The 20622-nt window shown below is 41.2% G+C and overlaps 1 protein-coding gene across 1 annotated transcript in view; it reads right to left on the bottom strand.

The window, feature by feature from the left end:
• Positions 1–619: 619 nt before the first annotated feature.
• ADGRF5 (adhesion G protein-coupled receptor F5) overlaps positions 620–20622 on the bottom strand; it is a gene marked incomplete at its 5' end in the record, with an annotated part of 79597 nt that continues 59594 nt past the window's right edge. The window contains 8 exons of the mRNA XM_084624260.1: positions 620–904; positions 6284–6368; positions 9594–9653; positions 9753–9794; positions 11709–13100; positions 14229–14408; positions 15933–16138; positions 18964–19113. Of these exons, the coding sequence (XP_084480386.1) occupies positions 825–904; positions 6284–6368; positions 9594–9653; positions 9753–9794; positions 11709–13100; positions 14229–14408; positions 15933–16138; positions 18964–19113 (2195 nt within the window). The 3' untranslated portion in view covers positions 620–824. The remainder of the gene's footprint in view (positions 905–6283; positions 6369–9593; positions 9654–9752; positions 9795–11708; positions 13101–14228; positions 14409–15932; positions 16139–18963; positions 19114–20622) is intronic.

A 20622-nucleotide genomic window follows, 5' to 3' on the forward strand; every position in this document is an offset into this window, starting at 1 on the left:
CTCTGAGCGCTTACATGATGGGACCTTATATACATAAACCACAGGAATGCAGCCACCTGTAGGGTGGAGTGCAGCAACCAACCATCTCTAATACATAATATACCAGTGAGAAAGGGGGAATTTTAGCTAAGGATATAAGGTAAGCCATCATGTTCTTACAAAAGTCCCATAGAGGCCCTTCAGTGTTAAACCAGAGCAAGAAACACTTAGGTTGTTAAGTCACATCTGACAGACCTCCCTGTAGTAATCATCAGGGTACTCCAGGTCTCAGAAGGTCAGCACTCTGAGCTAACCCATCTGGGGTTTGAACCTGTCATTCCAGGAAGTCTAGATAGCTCAAGCAAGAAATGTAAACTACTAAACCATCTGCCCCCTACACGAACAAGTAAGAGAGAGAGGGCTTGGATGTATATATGCATGCATTTGGCATCATTCAGAAAATTGGCAAAGCGAAACTATTAAGACCATGTGAAGTTTAGTGTAGTCTCATGGCTCAATCCTGTACAGTGCCAAGCACCTCCTCGTTGATGCTGACCGCCTTCAACTGTCACTGAGATTAGGGGGAGCCCATCATAGAATTGGACCCTATGTGGAATATTTTTAAATTTCTTTTAGCATTAGTGGTCTCTTTAACATTCCACATCATGAACTTTCCATACATGTTAAATAGAAGGGATGCTTGTTAAAAAACACGCCAAGGCACAGTGCAATCTGGGTGATGTCCACTTCTCTATGATTCAGAGTATTTTTTCATTCTTTTGATGTATGGCTTGCAAAAAGACGCAGGTCCTTTCTCACATTCTTGGTTCAACATTTGCAACACATCAGTGAAGCAGAGAATATGTGTTGGAGGTGGGTTCACTAAATGAACCTGTTGTTTCTGTGGAAGAAATTTTGTATTTTCCTGAAAAGAAAAAAAACATGTTTTGGAGCTGAACACACAATAGCCTTGAACTGGTTGATTCCGTCTGGACTGTGGCTACATCACGGACCACAAAAACAACATGACTTGTGATTTGTATCACATGCTAACACATATAGATTATGTTGACTTGCATTAGATTAGATTGTTTGACAGTGACCCCTGACTTCCATTACAGAGTTCCAGATGCTGATGTAAATTCTGTTCTCCGTTATGCCTCTGCAAACCAACTGAGGCCTGGATTCTAAAGTCCGTGCTCAATGATAAACTCGTACATTCATATTCAGGTAGGTCTAGATGATCTAATTGTCCCGTCTGGCCTTAAAATATATGAATACTTAGGTAGCTAAAGAAGTGACTCGATTTTCAACGTGCTGAGCACCCAGCAGCTCCCATAGCAAGCAATCAGGCTACTTATTGAGGGGCCTGAATACGAATGTGGGAGTATGACTTTAAACACCCATTTGGGAAAATCGTGGCCTGGCTTTTTAAAAATATCGGACAAATTCTTTTCGGTTGTCCTGATGCAATCTTTTTGGTTTCAGTAGGTTCTGGCACTAGATTTTGCCCCAATATGTGGTTAAAAAGACACTTTTAAAGCATAATTGTTTGCTATCTATTAAGATCCCTCATTTGCTGCTTTCAGCCCAAACCTTTCCTCATCTCCTCTGAGCTATAGTTGGATTAAAAAGACCACAGCTATAGGGACCAATTTATTCTGAGTTTAATTTAGAATGATACCTCCCTAAGTATCAATTAATAAGTTAGCCTTAGTAAAACAGCTACCCTGTGCCAACAGGTGCTGCTTTCAAGCAACAGCTCAGATCTTCTCACTCCTAGGTGGTACAGTGTAGCTCAGAACTATACTAATTGTGCCATGTCATGAGCATAAGAATGGCCATGCTGGGTCAGACCAATGGTCCATCTAGCCCCATATCCTGTCGATGATTTTGTGTCATCTACAAACTTTGCCACCTCAGTGTTCAGCCCTTTTTCCAGATCATTTATGAATATGTTGAACAGCACTGGTTCCAGTACAGATCTTTGGGGGGCCCTGTTATTTACCTATCTCCACTGTGAAAACTAACGATTTATTCCCACTCTTTGTTTCCTGTCTTTTAATCAGTTACTGATCCATGAGAGGACCTTCCCTCTTATCCCATGACTGCTTACTTTGCTTAAGAGCCTTTGGTGAGGGACCTTGTCAAAGGGTTTCTCAAAGTCCAAGAACACTCTGTCCACTGGATCATCCATGTCCACTTTTGTTGACCCGCAAAAGAATTGTAATAGATCGGTGAGGCATGATTCCCTTTACAAAAGTTGTGTTGACTTTTCCCCAACATATCGTATTCATCTATGACTGATAATTCTGTTATTAACTATAGTTTCAACCCATTTGCCTGGTACTGAAGTTAGGCTTACTGGCCTGTAATTGCCAGGATCACCTTTTTTAAAAATTCAGTGTCACATTAGCTATCCACCATCATCTGTTGCAGAGGCTGATTTAAGCAATAGGTTACATACCACAATTAGTAGTTCTGCAATTTCAGATTAGAGTTCCTTCAGAACTCTTGGGTGAATACCATCTAGTCCTGGTGAATTATTACTGTTTAATTTATCAGTTTGTTCATGTATTGACACCTGAATCTGGCACAGTTCCTCAGATTTGTCACCTAAAAAGAATGGTTTAGGTGTGGGAATCTCCCTCACATCCTCTGCAGTGAAGACCGATGCAAAGAATTCATTTAACTTCTCTGCAATGGCCTTGTCTTCCTTGAGTGCTCCTTTAGCACTTCGATTATCCAGTGGCTGTATTGACCGTTTGGCAGGCTGTTATCATGTACTTAAAAAAATTCTTGCGGTTAGTGTTCGTGTCCTTTGCTTGTTGCTCTCAAATTGTTTTTTGGTCTACCTAATTATATTTTTACACTTGACTTGCCGGAGTTTATGCTCCTTTCCAGTTTCTTCAGTAGGGTTTGACTTCCAACTTTTTTAAAGGATGTCTTTTTGTCTCTAACCATCTCTTTTACTCTCTTGTTTACACATGGTGACATTTTTTGGTACTCTTACTGTTTGTTTTTTTATTTGGGGTAATAAATTTAATTTAAGTCTCTATTATGGTGTTTTTTAAAAGTTTCCATGCAGTTTGCAGGTATTTCACTCTTGCAACTGTTCCTTTTAATATCTGTTTAACTAACCTCCTCGTTTTTGTGTAATTCCCCTTTTTGAAGTAAGATACTACTGTGGTGGTTTTCTTTGGTATTTCCCTCCTATAAGGAGGTTAAATTTAATGACATTAGGGTTGATATTACCAAACAGTTCAGCTACATTCACCTCTTGGATCAGATACTGTGAGTCATGTAGGACTAAATCAAGAATTGCCTCTCCCCTTGTGTGTTCCTGGAATAGATGCTTGAAGAAGCAGTCATTAACGGTGTCTAGAAATTTTATCTCTGCATCCCATCCTGAGGTAACACACACAGTGTGACATTATCTGATTACAATATGATCATATAGATCATTGTTGCAACCACCGTTATATATTTGCAGTAACTATTGTACAAAGTTTGTCAAGTAAGGTGACTGTGAAAAGGTTCTGATTTGCTGGTTATGATTATGCTATCTGTATGCACGCATCATTTTTGTATGTGAAGTTATAAGTATTGGCTCTATACTTGGATTTCAAATATTTGCCCCTGGGGTAACACCCATGAAGTAATTAGCCAGCAATTCTTGGAGGAACTATTCAAATTGACAGGTTTCAGAGTAGCAGCCGTGTTAGTCTGTATTCGCAAAAAGCAAAGGAGTGTTTGTGGCACCTTAGAGACTAACAAATTTATTTGAGCATAAGCTTTCGTGAGCTACAGCTCACTTCATCAGATGCAAAAACCTTTAACTGACAATGACCATGGAAGATGCCTTTCTACAGGTAATGGAATTCCCTGCTGTGACTAGGCGAAATGCATGAACATGTGACTTGCCCATGTGACTCCGAACTCCATCTTGTTGTTGTAATTTTTCACAGTAAGAACAACGGGGTGCCCTTCACAGGGCAAAAGCCATAAAAGGCCCTGGAAACACCTCCATTTTGTCTTCAATCCTGCTTCTGACCTCTAGAGGAATTTTGCTACAAACTGAAACTCTGAACAATGGACTGAATGACCCATCCAAGCTGTGGATGTATTCCAGAGGCTTGACTTAAGCCAGCAGTTTATTCCATCATTTTTATAAGCCTAAACCAAGAACTTTGCCATTACTGTATGTAATTGATTCCTTTAACCAATTTTAACTCTCATCTTTCTTTCTTTCTTTTTATGAATAAACCTTCAGATTTTAGATACTAAAGGATTGGCACAAACGTGATTTTCGGGACAATCTAAGTTATATATTGACCTGGGTGTGTGGCTGATCCTTTGGGATCAGAAGAACCTATTATTTGATGAGACTGGTTGAAAAGACCCACTCATCTCTGAATCCAGTGTTTCTAGTGGTGATATAAGAACTGGACTGCCTGAGGAAACTGCCTTTATGTTTTCTTGTTAGCCAGTGTGGTGAAATAGGAGTTTAATTTTGTGGCTGGTTTGGCATATCTTATAAAAGAATAGCCACCAGTTCTGGGTTGTGTTTGCCCTATTCCTCAGAAGTTTGCCCTGAATTTGGCTTTCTCAGTTATGATCCACTAAGGCACGGTTACACACAGACAAATGGGAATAGTTGAAATCCTCAATATTATTGGGTTTTCTGTTTTTGTAGCCTCTCTAATCTCCCTGAGCACTTCACAATCACTATCACCATCCTGGTTAGGTGGTTGGTAGTACATTCCTACTGCTATACTCTTATTATTCAAGCATGGAATTTCTATCCATAGAGATTCTATGATACTGTTTGGTTCATTTAAAATTTTTACTATGTTTGACTCTGTTTTTTCACATATAGTGCCACTCCCCCAGCAGTGCAACCTACTCTGTCATTCCTAAATATTTTGTACCTTGGTATTACCATATCCCATTGATTATCATCATTCCTCCAAGTTTCTGTGATGCCTGTTTATATCAATATCCTCATTTAATACCAGGCACTCAAGTTTACTCATCTTAGTATTTAGACTTCTTGCATATGTACACAAGCACTTATAAAATTTAGCAGTAGTTAGTTGTCGGGCTTCATGTGATGTAATTGAATGAGACTGTTTTTCATTTGACTGTTTCTCTTCAGTTTCTACCTGTATTTTATCAACTTCTATCCTCTCCTCTTATCTAGGATATAGAGCATCCCCTTTAATAAATCCTCCCCTAAGGGATGTGTCTGTCTGAACCATGTGCTTCTCTGCACCTGTCGGCTTTCCCTCAGGCCTTACTGTAAAAACTTCTCTATGACCTTTTTAATTTTACATGCCAGCAATTGGTTTGAGTGGAGCCCATCATTCCTGTATGGGCTCCTCCTTTCCCAAAAGGTTCTCCAGTTCCTAATAAACCTAAATTCCTTCTCCAAACAATTGAGACCCTGCAGTTCTGCCTGTCTAAGTGGCCTTATGCATAGAACTGGAAGCATTTCAGAGAATGTTTCCATGGAAGATCTAGACTTTAATCTCTTACCTAGCAGCCTAAATTTGTCCCCATTACCTTTCTCTTACTTTCCCTATATCATTTGTACCTACCTTTTCCACAGCCACTGGCTCCTCCCCAGCACTGCACATAAGTCTGTCTATACGTGTTGAGAGGACTGCAACCTTCACACCTGGCAGGCAATTCACCATGAGGTTCTCCCAGTCACCACATACCCAACTACCTATATTTCTAAAATCAAATCCCCCATTACTATTGCCTGTCTCTTCCTAATAACGGAGGTCCCCTCCCCGGAAGGGGTATCCTCGGTGTGAGAGGATACCATGGCTTCATCTGGAAGAATGGTCCCAGCTACAGGATCAATTCTCTCTTCTGCAGCTTGATGTTCTCCTTCCATAAGAATTTCATTCTCCTTAACAGCATAGACACTGTCAGACTGGGGGTGGGACTGTTCTACTGTCTCCCACAAAGTCTCCTCTATGTACTTCTCTGTTTCCTTAACTTCTCGAGTTCAGTCACTCTGGTTTCAAGAGCCCGTACTCGGTCTCTGAGGGCCACGAACTGCTTGAGATGACTGAGTTTTTTAGAAAAACCTAATCTAATGAATTTTTAAACAAACTTAATAGGCCAGCTCTAGCTCCCAGTTATACTGCTGTAAATCTAGTCATTCCACTGCCTTCAGCTACTGGAAAATGGAACTACCATTTTAGAGAGAGAGACACTATTTGAAAAGGATTTGAAAGGACACAAAAATCCTGTCTGTTGTCCTTGATATCATGTAGCCATTGTCACATACCTGTTTTGCCAAATAAGTTGTTTAGTGCTCCTGAGACTTGAGAGCTCATGGAGAACACGGGGGCAGAATCACCCAGGGACATTGACTGTAAGATAGAAACTGGTTTTAGTTAAAAGTCAGGAACATTTTCTGCAGCTACATTTTAAAAGAGATTGTGTGAACAGAATGCTGTTCAGTGGAGCACACAGGAGGCATATAAATGGGGTGTTGGGCAGGCTAGATAAAGGAGCTTTTTAAATCAGTGGTTCTCAACCAAGGGTACACTATCCCTATGGGTTCACAGGGGTCTTCTAGGGTTTACAGCAATTCATCTAGATACTTGCCTAGCTTGACACCAGGCTACATAAAAAGTACTAGCGAAGTCAGTACAAACTAAAATTTTGTACAGACACTGACTTGTTTATACTGTTTTACATGTTATACACTGAAATGTAAGTATAATATTTATATTCCAATCAATTTATTTTACAATTATTTTGGTAAAATGAGAAAGTCAGCAGTTTGTCAGTTACAGTGTGCTGTGACACTTTTGTATTTTTATGTTTGATTTTGTAAGCAAGTCGTTTTTAAGTGAGGTGAAGCTCGGGGGTACGCAAGACAAATCAGGCTCCTGAAATGGGTACAGTAGTCTGGAAAAGTTGAGAACCACTGCTTTAAAGCAATCTATTGCAGAGGGAATAATGATGCTATTGAGGCATCCAGTAGCATTCAACCTATCAGCGCAAATTAGAGCCTTCACTTCTCTCTGCGTGTGCTTTCTTGTGGCTTGCTCTGTTTGGACTGGATTGTGGTTTTAGATTGAATTTTTTTTATGTGTGCTGTCACTCTATTACTTGTCTGGCATATTCTCCAGCCAGGAATATGTACATTTATGGTAATGATCGTGGACAAGAGAGAAGCAGACAGATTAAACTTAAAATAAAGTACAAGACACAGCCACAAACAGCCTCTGCTTAAATAGCGCATATGATATATGGGGTTAGACTACAGGACCTTTCACTCCAGACAGCACAGGGCTTCTGCCACTTGTGCTCAAGGAGAATTCCCATTAGCATGGCCAGTAACACTAAGGCTGACATCCTCTTTAGGTTTCAGAGTAACAGCCGTGTTAGTCTGTATTCGCAAAAAGAAAAGGAGGACTTGTGGCACCTTAGAGACTAACCAATTTATTTGAGCATGAGCTTTCGTGAGCTACAGCTCACTTCATCGGATGCTCTTTAGGTCAGTCCTCAGCAGATGAGATTACACAAGCATTTCAGCAAATCTGATTCCATCCACCAGAGGGTAGGTGGAACACAAACTATAAAACGATGATGTAGCTCACGAAAGCTCATGCTCAAATAAATTGGTTAGTCTCTAAGGTGCCACAAGTACTCCTTTTCTTTTTGCCAATACAGACTAACACGGCTGCTACTCTGAAACCTATAAAGCAATTGGTACTTTACACAGGGGCAGGGAGAGAATGAGTTTATCTTGCTGGAGACGAAGGAAATTTCCTTTATGGAAAAGTCCCATAGAATTCTATAGGGCTGGAACCAACAGGGTTCTCCAGAAATAAAGAGGGGTTCAATAGAAATACTTTAAAAGCCTATAGAATTTAATGAGATCTCTGCAATAGATCGGTTTAAACTTTCTATAGCAGGGTCCTCATTCCCTATTAAATGTGATAGTGTTTTTATAAGGTTTGTCAGACTGAGTCACTATGGAAAAAAGGGTGCAATTTAATAGATGTGAAACACAAGTTCATAAAGTGATCAAGGAAGAAGATGAACGTGAATTAATTATTTTTAAGAAGGATGATCTGCTCTGCTTACTCTCTGCTTACTAGGCAAAACTCCCTTTGAAAGAGGCCAAAATCTTGAAGGGTGCAACTTCCACTGATGTTGCTGGGCATTTGTGTTGGCCCAATGGGGGCTTTACCTGAATAAGGAGTGAGTAAGGAGTGTATAATTTTAGTTAGGCTAGTCATTTCTGATTGGAGTGGCTCACTGGATGAGTTTCAGATCGAACGCTATTACCCAGTCGTAACAACAACCCAACCAGAGGCTGCAGATTAGCAGGCACCAGATGAACAATGACATATTTTCATGGAAATGTTCCCAGTCTGACAGGAGGCTGACAAACGCTGTTTGCAAAGAGTCTGTAGTGAAGGTGTGTTGGTGAAGTCCTCTGTCAAGCCACGGAATAAGTCCAGCACAGGGAGGCACAGCGCAAGCTTTCCTGTACTGTCTGGACAAAGTGCCTTAACCCTTTATGTGGCGGCATCAGCTCTGGGACGGCAAGTGTATTTCATCCTGGGATTCTAACGTGCCCGCCAGTAAGGGTGCTAATCTGTATCAATTGCAGCAGTGGCTTCACGACAGATATAAATCATTCTTCTGTGCATAAACTCCATTGTCTCTCATAGGCCCATATTTCTATGAATTTAACCATTTAAAAACATCAGGGCCACAGGAATGGCCATACTGGATCAGACCCATGGTCCGTCTAGCCCAGTATCCAGATGGTACAGAGAGAAGTGGAGGAAACCCTGCAGTAGGAAATTATGGGATAAACCTGCCTCCAGAGGAAGTCCCTCCTGACCCCCAATAGTCAGGGCATGTCTACATTGCATCTGGGAGTGAGCCTCCCAGCCCAGGCACACAGATTCATGCTAGTGGGGTTCTCATAGTTCTGTAGACCTCACAGCTTGGGCTGGAGCAAAGGCTCTCAAGCTTGAAGGGGAGGAGGTTGGAAGGGGTGGGCACGAGAACCTGAGCTCCAGCCTGAGCTGCACTGTCAAAGCAACATCTACACAGCTGTTTTTAGCATGCTAATGCGAGCCCCGCTAACACGTGCCCTTCGAAGCTGTCTTATGCCCAGAAGCACGTGGCTTTCTATCCCTTCCTGTTTGTAGTCAGTGGGCACTCCCCCCAGAATCAGGCAACCCATTTGTTTCTGTGGTCCTGTGTGTGTCAATAGTAGAGCTGGTTGAAATGTTTTGAATTTCAAAAATATCAACCAAATTTCAAAGTTTCAAAGAAATTTTGAATATAATTTTTAAAAGTAAAAATATTGATTAAATTTACATAACTCCACCTCCCACATTTTTGACCAACTATAGATCAAAATATTTTGAATTTTGAAAAAAGGAGGAGATTTTAAAAAAATAATAATTAATTTCTCCCAGCTCTTTTCTTTTTTGAGTAGTTCTAGTAAATAAGTAGGAATATAAAATATGATTAATGATTAACATTGATTAAAAATACATCTGAGGCACTGCAGAGTATTAATAAAGTAACTATGAAATCCGTTCTTAGAGAGGATTAACCTTTGTTTGCTGCATACTCCATCTTGTAAATGAATATTTGTTCAGCAAGGCTTCTAATACCTGTGGTTTGCAAACAAAGTAAATCAGTAAATCCATGCAGTCAATTCAAATAATAAGCATATCTTTGTATCAGGTGTAAGACATTATCTGAATTCTTACCTTCTTGTCCCGGAGAGTTCCAAACACCAGAATGAATAATCCCTATAAAAATATGATATTTAAATATAAACAATATATGCATTTGTCCACATTCAACCACACTAGAGCATTCCCCTACACCATTTGTCTGTCTTGACTATTTAAATCATAAGCTCTTTAGGGCAGGAACCGTTTCTTGCTATATGTTTGTAAAGAACCTAGCACAATGAGGTCTTGATCTTGTTTGAGGTCTCTAGGCATTGCTGTAATATAGATAGCAATAATAGTTCAGCTCACAGAGGTGACACAAACCAACACAGACAAGGAATTTCCAGGTTATGGATGTCATTGTGTCTTTAAATCATCCCATTGTTCCTTGGTACTGCATGAGAAGATGGCGAGCAGTTAAATGCCCTGTTCTATAATGCAGTAGTGCTTATTCAGTGTTTCCACAATATTAACTACCATTCTTTTCCAGGCTGTTACCGTGTGGTTAACATGTTGCTATCAAAAAGTAATATGCAAAGTGACTAGGCATGTACAATTTAGAAGACGGGGGAAAAAAAGCATTTTTTTCTCTTTTTGTTTCAGAAAAGAAATGAAATTTTGTGAAAAATTGAAATATCTGCAGTAGTTACTTGCTTATCAAAACTAAACTTGATTGACTTCTTTAAGAATGAGAAACGTATTATGTATAATTTAGTTAGCCTATAAAAAGTACTGTTTGGTATACTGATGAAATAAAGAAGTATACAGTTTATTGTTTTGATTCAGATAATAAGAACAAATACATCTAGCATTAAGGATGAGCTGCAGCTGTACACTTAGGTACTTAGGTGCATTTTATTGCCTAGAGAAACATTTTGTTAATGTAAAATATTTATTAGTTATTATTAGAAAATATTTTGAAGGCAAGAAAGGCAGCAGTAACATTATTTTAACATTACTCTACAAATTATTTCACTGAAATGTTTCATATAACAGTTCCTTTTCAATTGTCCCCCCAAAATTGACAATTTTTCCATACCGGGCAAAAAAATGGACCCTCCCCCCTCAAATATCTTTTCCAAATGTTTCCTTTTCCCCCCAGACCTGCACCTTAGTGACACAATAATTCTGATAGTTATTTTCAATTTTATAAAGCATTTCACCCAGGAAACCTAAGTGGTTTACACATGTGAATTATTATTTGTTAACAGAGCTGGGTAGAGAAAGGTAATTCCATTTTATGGAGAATTTGATATTTCAGAATTTGTTGGGTGTTTTTCTCATCTGCAAAGAAATCAAAAATTTCAACATTCTCAGTGAAAGGGAATATGGTTCCAGCTCTAGAGCCGTCTGCCTGATGGGATGCCATGGAGCTATAGAACCTGAAAGCCCTGGGCAGAATGAAAAGCAGAGAGAGGACTAGAACCCAGGAGTCCATACTGCCAGGTTACTTCATTAACTGTTAGAACTCATTCTGCAAGTAAAAATCTTAGCTCATGATTGGCAGAAAACAGGGTTGGTCCATTTCAGTTGTTTACTTCCCACTTATTATTATTATAAATTGATGAGCAATTATTAGTATTGCTCATCAATGTATTGTGTCTTTGATGCCTTAGACCTGGACTGCTGTCCTACAATCCCTAATTATTTGGAAGTGATAACCTGCTAAAATAACACTGGAGGAGACAGAATCTGATGGTATCTCAGGCTGTGTAATAAATGGGAATACATCCTTCACCATAGTGAATCTTGATTCCATGCACAAAGTACAGCTGTTTGCGCAATTTGGGGAAAGAATTGCCTCACAACTTATTGGCAGAGATGTTGGGAGTAGGGGTGTCACCTGCATCTGTGACCAGTCAGTAAGAAACACAATCTATTTCCTGTAACTTCGGGAGCATGAGCATCTTTAGTCCTTCCTGTCTTCTTTTTCTATGAGTCTGTGTTAAGTGGTCATGAAAAATAAAGCAGTGCATACATGATACTCACTTGGAAAGCATTGAGGAGAGTAAATAGTATATGGAATACTATTGAGCTGTCTTTGCTAAGGGTTGCGAGTCCAAATCCCCAGGTAAGGCCTAATAGTGGCGTCAGAGTGGCAACATTTTTGATGGCTTGAATCAAGGAGCTCCTCTCCTGCTTGCTTGGCTTCTCTCCAATGGCAGGCCTTAGTATTCTGACTAGGATTACAACCGCAATGATTGAATTCACAGCCACAATGATCAGCGCGGGTACAACGAAGGCAAGGAGAGCTTTGCTTTTCTCCCAGTTGAGCCAGCAGGCATTTTCCCTTCTGTAAGCATCATGCGGCTGAGTGACAGCTATGGTGATGACTGATATAATAAGAGGGGACCCATATCCCAAAGAGAATGCTACAGCTTTCTGGATGGTCTTGCTAGTGTCATGTAAAATGAAGACCAGGCGATAGAAGATCATGAGGCCCAGGGCAAGCATCCAGAAAAAGACACTGAGGTAGAACAAGTGGATGAAAAAGGTGGCAGCTATGCAGACATTCCCATTCACTAGCTTCTTTGTGTCTTGTAGGGAGGCAGTGACAATGAACCAGATGTCTGCAATCAGAAGAGACACAGCTATGTTCAATATACAGACGTGACGCATGTAGGAGGTTCTGTTTTTGGTCACATATTTCCATACCAGGGATTCAATTAATATGCAGATCATCAAGCTCGCTATGGAAATGCTCAGGCCGATGTAGGTAATGTAATCTAGTGGGGTTCCAGGATGGGTCAGCTTCAGGTTGGGCGACATCAGAATTGAGAACGAAGTCAAGTGACTGCAGGTGCAAATGATATTGTCTCCTTCATCCTTCAGGTGACAACCGGTGTCATCCCATCCTCCTGCATTACCAGAGAGAGAGAAGTTCCAAAAGACACACTGGGGCTTTTCCAGGGAAGAATTGCTTTTGGCAAATGTCAGAGAGATCTGGAAGTCCGGAGAGAGCGTGCTGTTCATTGTTGTTGTCGTCATCACCAAACCATTCACAACCTTACCTGTCTCGTTGGGTTTGGGCAGAATATCTTTGAGGGTTGAGAAAGCCACGGTGATGATGGTCGAGTTTGGTTGCAAGTTCTCAGTTTCATTTCTTCTAATTAGCACATTACCGCTGAGGTTTGCTGAACTGGGGAAAGTAAAGTTCTTATTATAGTCCAACATGCTATTTTCTGTGATAATGATACCTTGCAGCTGAAGGTTGGTGTTGGTGATAGAAGGAATGATATTATTAGCTGGCTGGAGGGACTGGGAAAATCTCTCCACTGATTTCAGTAACAGAGAACTTTTCTCTGTCTGCTGATTGTTCAGATCTTTCCAGGCAGGTATTGTGGAACTGTTGACAATAATGTCCACTGTAGAGAGGAAATTCTGTAATAAAGACAAACATCTGGTATTAAGTTCTTTACGATGATTGCTACTATCAATAATAACATCTGAAATTTATCTTTCTAGCCTGGCCTCTCTCCTTTTGCCCAGTCTCAAGCAATCCCTCAGACCTTTCCCCCAGGATGTCCCGTCTCCAGTCAGGGTCACTGAAAGCAGAGGTGCTCATCTTTCCTTCTAATACTGCTACACTTTTGCCTGGCTCCAGTCCTGGCTCCCAGGTTTGCATCCTCTGTGTTATCTCTGACTCCAGTCTGCCTGCTGCTCAAACATCCAGTCCATTTAGCTGGTGTAAATCAGCAAGTCTCTTGTTGAAACTTGCCATTTCTTCCAGCTAGATCTATTACTAAAAATCAGCCCTGTCCTCTCTAACTCCACTTCCTGACTATTCCTTGTTCATCTCTTGCACTTCACCTGTTTTATTGCCAATTCGTTTCCCTTGCCTGATCACAACCCCTCCACATTTATCTGCTTCATTTTTCTCGTACCTGCTCCTAACCTGTCATTCCTCAACACCCACCTCTGCCATTCACACATGCTTTTCACCTCAGCTGCCTCCCCCGTTTCCATCATCTCGGTTTCACTCATGCCCCAGATAACTCATAACCTCTCTATAAACACCATAATTTATTAAAGAAACAATATCCCAAGTCCTTCCTTTATAAATCTAGGGGAACCATCTTGATTTGAGTAACTCTGTGACCATACCACCGTAACCTCTGTACTCCTCCTTTTCTCCACTATCCCTACTATTTATCAGACTCACTTGTGTATCATGTCTAAAATGAAGACCAGAAGCTCTGTGGCAGAGACTGTCTTCTATGTTCTGTAAAGTTCCTAGCACACTTCTAGATGCTGTACAGATAATAATCTGTTGTTCCAGACATGTCACCCTTTCATGAATCCTTTCATGTAAAAGCAAAGCTCCTGGTCCTCACCTTCAAGGCCTTTCATAATCTTGCCTTCATCTGTATCTTTGTTCTTATTTCTTCTTACCTTATCATTCCCTCAACTCCTCCCTAATCCACGTACTAACCAATCAGGGAGTATATTCCCATCTGATGCAAAGGCCAAAGAGCCAATCAGCTTCTATACGGCTTAACTGTAACTTACTGTCATTGTGTGTGGATCTGCATCTGTTGGGATGGTTGAAACCAAATCCAGAATGGTAATTACTGCCCCCAGGTTTGCAGATGAATTGTTTATTTCTTGTTGTTCCTTTATTGTAATATTATGAAGAGTCTCAAGATATGTGGCTAGCTGTTCTGCTGGCTGGGGACCAGACACCAAAGACTAGAACGGAAATTAAACACGATGTTACATATATGCAATGCACCTTCAGTCAAGATACACAATGAGTCCATGGGGAAAGACGTGTAACTCCTGCACTGGTCTAGTTGAACGAGGAATATGGTGACTGCAGGTGATTTCTAGAAGGGAAGACAAAGGATGCAGCAGCAGGACTGTTGTTGTATCCAATGGACAGTGCAGATTAGAAAGGGGGTTATGACAAAAGCAAAAATGGGAGTGGTCCTACCAACCGCTCAGCCAGGCACCATGCTGTGGGAATTATTCCAAGCCGGGGACTAGCTGACAGCAAGGGATGGCTTGTGCTGTGGAGCTACCTGTGAAGCGATGCCATATGCGTGGGGTGTGTCTGCAAATAGAGGGCCACCGTTATTGAGCAGTGTAAAGGCTATGGCAGGACAGAGTCGTGGTCACCATCCGGCCATTGAAATATGAACAGGGGGCAGGAGCATGCTCATGGGAGTTGCAAGCCAACGATGCTCACCGGCAGCGCTACAGGAGAACCAGAGGCAAGAAGCAAATGTTGTGCTAGTATTGGACAGCTCTGGAGAGAGGCTTGACTTGGTCCTCATTTCCCTCCTCGCTTCCTGTGAAGGCTCTGTGTTGTGGTGACCCTCCCTCTGGCTGTGGAGTGCCATGAATGCTCCCTTCAGAGCTAGTCATGTTATGTGTACTATATACACCCACCTACGGCAGACAAAAGCCCTACTACGTCTAACAGCTAAGGGTTATTCACCTTTAAGGCAAGTGGTAGAAGCCTGTGCTTATGGTCCCAAGGTTGGTTATGTGTGATATAGCACACACATTGTGATGATGAGCATGGGATAAAGCCTTGATTCAGGACAGCACTTAAACACATGCTTACCTCTAAGGATGTGCTTAAGTCTCATTGACTTCAGTGGGACTTAAACACACGCATACTTTTAAGCACACACTTAAGTGCTGTCCTGAGTGAGGAATGCTAGTGAGAGAGCTGGACAGTAATGTCTGCACAGTAGGTAAGTATCATGCAGACTAAGCCAATGTTTTCAGGTTGGTGACCCCTTATTCAGCATCACATATTTGCACTACCCCCTTATATTTACTAGGGAAACAAGCACAAAAAGTGCATCTACAATAACAGCGCTCAGACTCTATAATTTATTTGTGTGTGTGTTTCGAGAGGTTGTCAGAGAACAGTGGACCCTGCAAGCTAAGGGTGTGTGGAGAGTGGGGGAGTGAGATTTTCTTTGCTTTAGACTGTAATAGAATTTTCAGTGCCTCACAACCCTGTTCCTTCGGTTGGCTTGATAAGCACTGCAATTACTCTGCCGCACTCATAACTCCCCGTAGCCCATGGAACAGGGGGTTTATTACCTAGCTTTAAAAGAACTTTTAATTGAACAGTTGCATTTTTCCAGTATTGAATGTCTTTTTAAATGGATAAAGCATTTTGAGCAATAGAAACAAGTTTTGAAAGCACCTTCTAGTCTTTATTGAAAAAACATGAGAGGAACACAAAGTTGTTACCTCAGCACTACTGAGCAGTGTGTTTATTCGGTCAGATATGCAGCTCTTTCTAGCAACTTCCCAGTTGGAGTTGTTACACACATAGATTATAGTCCCTCTGACAGGGCTGCTCGTGCCATTCACATCTTTAGAGTCTGGGCATGGTTTTATTATCCGTGCTCCTTGCTGTCCCACACCAATGCTGTTTGAGCACGTAACTTTATTTTCTGTATTAAGAAAAAGAAATAAATGGATGACAGGGAATAGAATTCTCTAATTTCTCTGTATTTTCCTTATTACAGATAATTTTCCTTCTGGATACATATATATATTTTTATATATATGGATGTACATACATATTTCCCTAGCATTCCTCACTGTAGTGTTGTATCTGCATGCCTCACAAGCATTAATGAATGAAACCTTGCAACGCTTGAGAGGCAGAAAAGTTGTCTTATCTCCAGGATGGAAAAATCAGCATTGAGTAATTTACCCAAGGTAATTTACAAGACTCCTGTGGCAAAAGTGAAAATAGAGCCACAATCTTCAACCTAGACCTAGGACCTTAACCACAAGATCATCCTTCTTCCTAAAACAATCACACAATTTTCAAAGCACTGTGCAAGCAAGGACAAATTTATTAGCAGACATGGGCTCAGGTTTGAAATGTTTGTATCCACAGCTGACCTATCCCAACTTAAGAGGTGTTTGGATACAGCATTTTGGTTTGGGTTTATCCTTAATTATAACCCACCCTTAGATATAAGTTTTGGGAAGCTGTTTGCCAGCAAAAGCATGCAAAGATTTGCTGTTGTAGTGGATAAGAATAAATCACAAGGATGGGTGAATCTCTCCAACCTTTCTTCTGAAGCCTGAACAGAAGTTTTTCTGAGGTTCAGCAAGATTTGGTTTAGGACCCGATCCACTCATGTTATTAATTTATTTTATTTTCATTTTCATCTACCTCAGCACTTGTGGGTTCCAGGTGGGAGCAGAAATGGAAGAGCTGAAATTCAACAGTTCTCATAGATTTCAAGGCCAGAAGCGACAATCGTGATCATCTAGTCTGGCCTCCTGTAGAACACTGGCCACAGAACTTTCTCAAAATAATTCCTGGAGTATATCTTTTAGAAAAACATCTGATTTTGATCTAAAAATTGTCAGTGATGGAGGATCCACCGGGACCCTTGCTCAGTTCTTCCAGTGGTTAATTATTCTCACAGTTAAAAATTTACACCTTATTTCCAGTCTGAATTTGTCTAGCTGCACCTTCCCGCCATTGGGTCATGTTATACTTTTCTCTGCTACATTATATTTGAACCCCATGTAGGTTCTGATAGACTGTAATCAAGTCACCCCTTAGCCTTCTCTTTGTTAAACTAAATAGACTGAGCTTCTGGAATCTGTCCAGAACTATAAGGCATGTGTTACAATCCCTCAATCATTCTCGTGGCTCTTCTCTGAACCCTCTCCAATTTATCAACATCCTTCCTGAATAGTGGACACCAGAACCGGACTCAGTATTCCAGCAGCTGTTGCACCAGTGCCAAATACAGAGGTAAAATAACCTCTCTACTCCTACTCATGAGTCCCCTGTTTATGCATTCAAGGATTGCATTAACCCTTTTGGCTACAGCATTTCACTGGGAGCTCATGTTCAGCTGATTATCCACTGTGACTGCACACATCTTTTTCAGAGTCTCTGCTTGCCACCATGCAAACTTGGCCTATATTCTTTGTTGCAAGATCACATTTAGCCATGTTAAAATGCACATTGTTTGCTTGTGCCCAGTTTACCAAGAGATCCAGATCACGAGTCTATATCAGTGACCTGTCCTCTTCATTATTTACCACTCCCCAATTTTTGTGTCAGCTGCAAACTTTACTGGTGATGAAGTATTTCTAGCTCAAATGAAAGTAGGAAGTACCAAAAGTCTTATGGAAAAACACATCTTTTGAATTTCCAGCCCAATTTTGCAGACTCCTGAAAGTTTAGAAGGTTTGAATAATCATCCAAGCCCCCAATTTTTAAAATTTGTCTGGGGAGGAGAACATCTCTGAATATGTGTTTGTACAACATCTAGCTGATGATGGTGTCTAAATGCTACCGGAACACAAACCGTAAATAGTAATAAGGGCTTGATTGTGAACCTTTTACTCGCACTGGGAAGCAGTTACTCTCACAAATAGTCTCATTGACTTTGATAGGATCACTTGTGTGAGTAACTATTCACCAGTGTGAGTCAGAGTTCACAGTCTTCCTCGAAAGCTGTTTAAATACATGCTATATTAACAGAAGAAGAGGGGACTGAAATTTCTACTGTAATGCACAGGTTTAGTGGTAGGCAGTGCAGCTACAGCTGATCAAACAATGGAATTTCCATCCCAGGGGAAAGTCCATATGTCAACATTTGCTTACGTTCCAAATGAGAATAAAAATTCAAAATATCAAAACTTTCTGTCAAACAAAAAATTGCATAAAAACTCGATTTGGAAATGTTGAAAGTTTAATTTCAGGTTAACATTAATCTGTGTCTGCCTGACCTGCTGCGAGTTGTAATTTTGGTATCTCAAGTCACCATTCTCCTGTATAGGCTGGGCTCCTAGGCCAGACTACATTTCCTACGTGTGTCCTTCTGGGTGAGCTGCTGTGGTGCATCATGGGAGTCCCATGACCATGATGCATCACGGGTGATGTAGTCTAGCCAGGGAGTCCCGCCTGTGGGGAATATTGGGGGCATGAAGCACCGGAGCTATAATTCCTATGAGGCACCAAGGCAGCTCAGATGGCTGCAGAGATCAATGTGAAACTGAGCCAAAACAAAACACCTTGTTTTGGTTTTCAAAATTTCAGCAAAATTGACATTTTCTTATGACAACCATATTTTCTATCAAAAACCATTTAGATAGAAAATTACCAACCAGATTTAACCAAAGCACATGCTGCTGCATTTAAGCAACCTCACTGATACAATACATGTCCTTTGATTTGGCAAATACGTCAGGATTATACATGCAATTGCTGTATATAATTACCAAGATTTCTTCTTACCTGGTATAATACTTAGGTTCATAGGTAAACTTTCGACCTTATCTTGAATGCGGTTAACAAAGGTACAATATGCTACGACATCTGACGGCGGGTTGCACCTTTCTGTGTAATTGTATGTGTAGCACACTTGGTTTCCTTGTGTTTTTCTCACTACAAAGAAAGATTTTAGGTGTGTTAATGTAATCATGGGCAGCAGGTATTGAAGGCCAGTGGAGGCTAAGCCTCCCCTAACCCAGGCCGTGGCCCCACCCATGCTCCATCCCGAGACCCTGATCTCACTTCCCCCTCTCCCCTGAAGCTGGCGGGGGTTCAGTTCCAGTTGGTGGCCTGGAGCTCGGGGATCAGGCTGGTGGCCAAGGGCTGTGGTGGCCAGAGATGGCTCGGGCCAGCCCGGGGGTTGGGCCAGCTGGGGCTCCTCCAGCCCCATGTGGGGGTGGAGGCACGTGTGTGGTCAGGGCTCTGGCAGGTGGGGCTTCGGGCAGAAAGGGCAGGGCCTGGGGACTAGCCTCCCTGAAGGGGGGGCAGGTTCACCCACTTCCCGTGAATGCAATAGTTTGGTTCTGTAGCTAGAGTAGAACAGGAAGTGCTTGTGAAAACCTCCTTTCTCAGCCTCTTAAAGAACAGCTCTCTCAGCCCTTCTAAGGATTGTCTCCTACTGTTGGAGCTCATGATCTTCTGCTGCTTATGCTCATTCCTTGCTACCTTCTTATGCTGTCTCTTCTGTTTACAGACTGAGACATATAGTTTAAGCATCCTTCTGGGCTTCCACTATGAGAGCAACTTTCCCCCAAAGTCCTTTATGGTGCAGCAACAGTGGCAGGGGTAGCCACTTTAGTGCACCTCTTTCATTTCTGCTCTCCCTGCTTCTGCTGAAGCCTTTCAGTTTAGGTTAGGATTTTTAACTCTTCATCTGGTGACTCTCAGGTTCTGCACTGTTCTCAGTTTATCTTTCAGTCATCCCAAGGGTCTTCAACAGTAACCTCTCCTGTGTTGTTCTCTGCATCCTACTCACAAGCCTAATGATCCCCCACCCACAGTCTCCTCCTGCTTTACATGCCCTCCCAGAAACCTCAGGCCAGCACATTGTATCCTTTAGCAGTCTTCTAGTCAAGGAAGGTTAGATGCAATTCCCCTCAGAGCCTATCCACAGCGATGCTAAATTAATCTAAATGTCAGTCTCCAATAACTGTTTAGCTGAATTGCTGAGGGTGTATGTAATTTCTGGGAATATTTTTAGTCAAATTAATTAAACCTTTGACTTTATTACATTTCTGTTCTTGCTTATTTTAGCTACAAGCAGAGTACAAATTCATGGCAATTGCTGACTGATGCAAACAGGATGCTCTGTATCTGCATAATTAGATGGTTATTCCTCTCTCTTTTCTAATCTCATGATATTTGTTAATTTTTTGAGCCACTCGGGAACTTCGACTGTACACAATGTGCTAAATAATTGGTAGAATGTATAACTGCACTAAATTCAAAGACCTAGAACCACAGACATTTACACTGGAAAAGTCCTTTCGTCCATATGCTTGGTGAATATGGGATAGTTCCTTACATTGTATTCTTGAAAGTTTTGTCCCATTTGGTTTGGTTTGCGGAGTTTTCACCACTAGCTTTGAGAGGCTGTTCCATCGTCTAGTAGACATTACTAAC

This window comes from Lepidochelys olivacea (genome assembly GCF_965140295.1).
Source record: "Lepidochelys olivacea isolate rLepOli2 genome assembly, chromosome: 3".
In the NCBI taxonomy this organism is placed as follows: domain Eukaryota; kingdom Metazoa; phylum Chordata; order Testudines; family Cheloniidae; genus Lepidochelys; species Lepidochelys olivacea.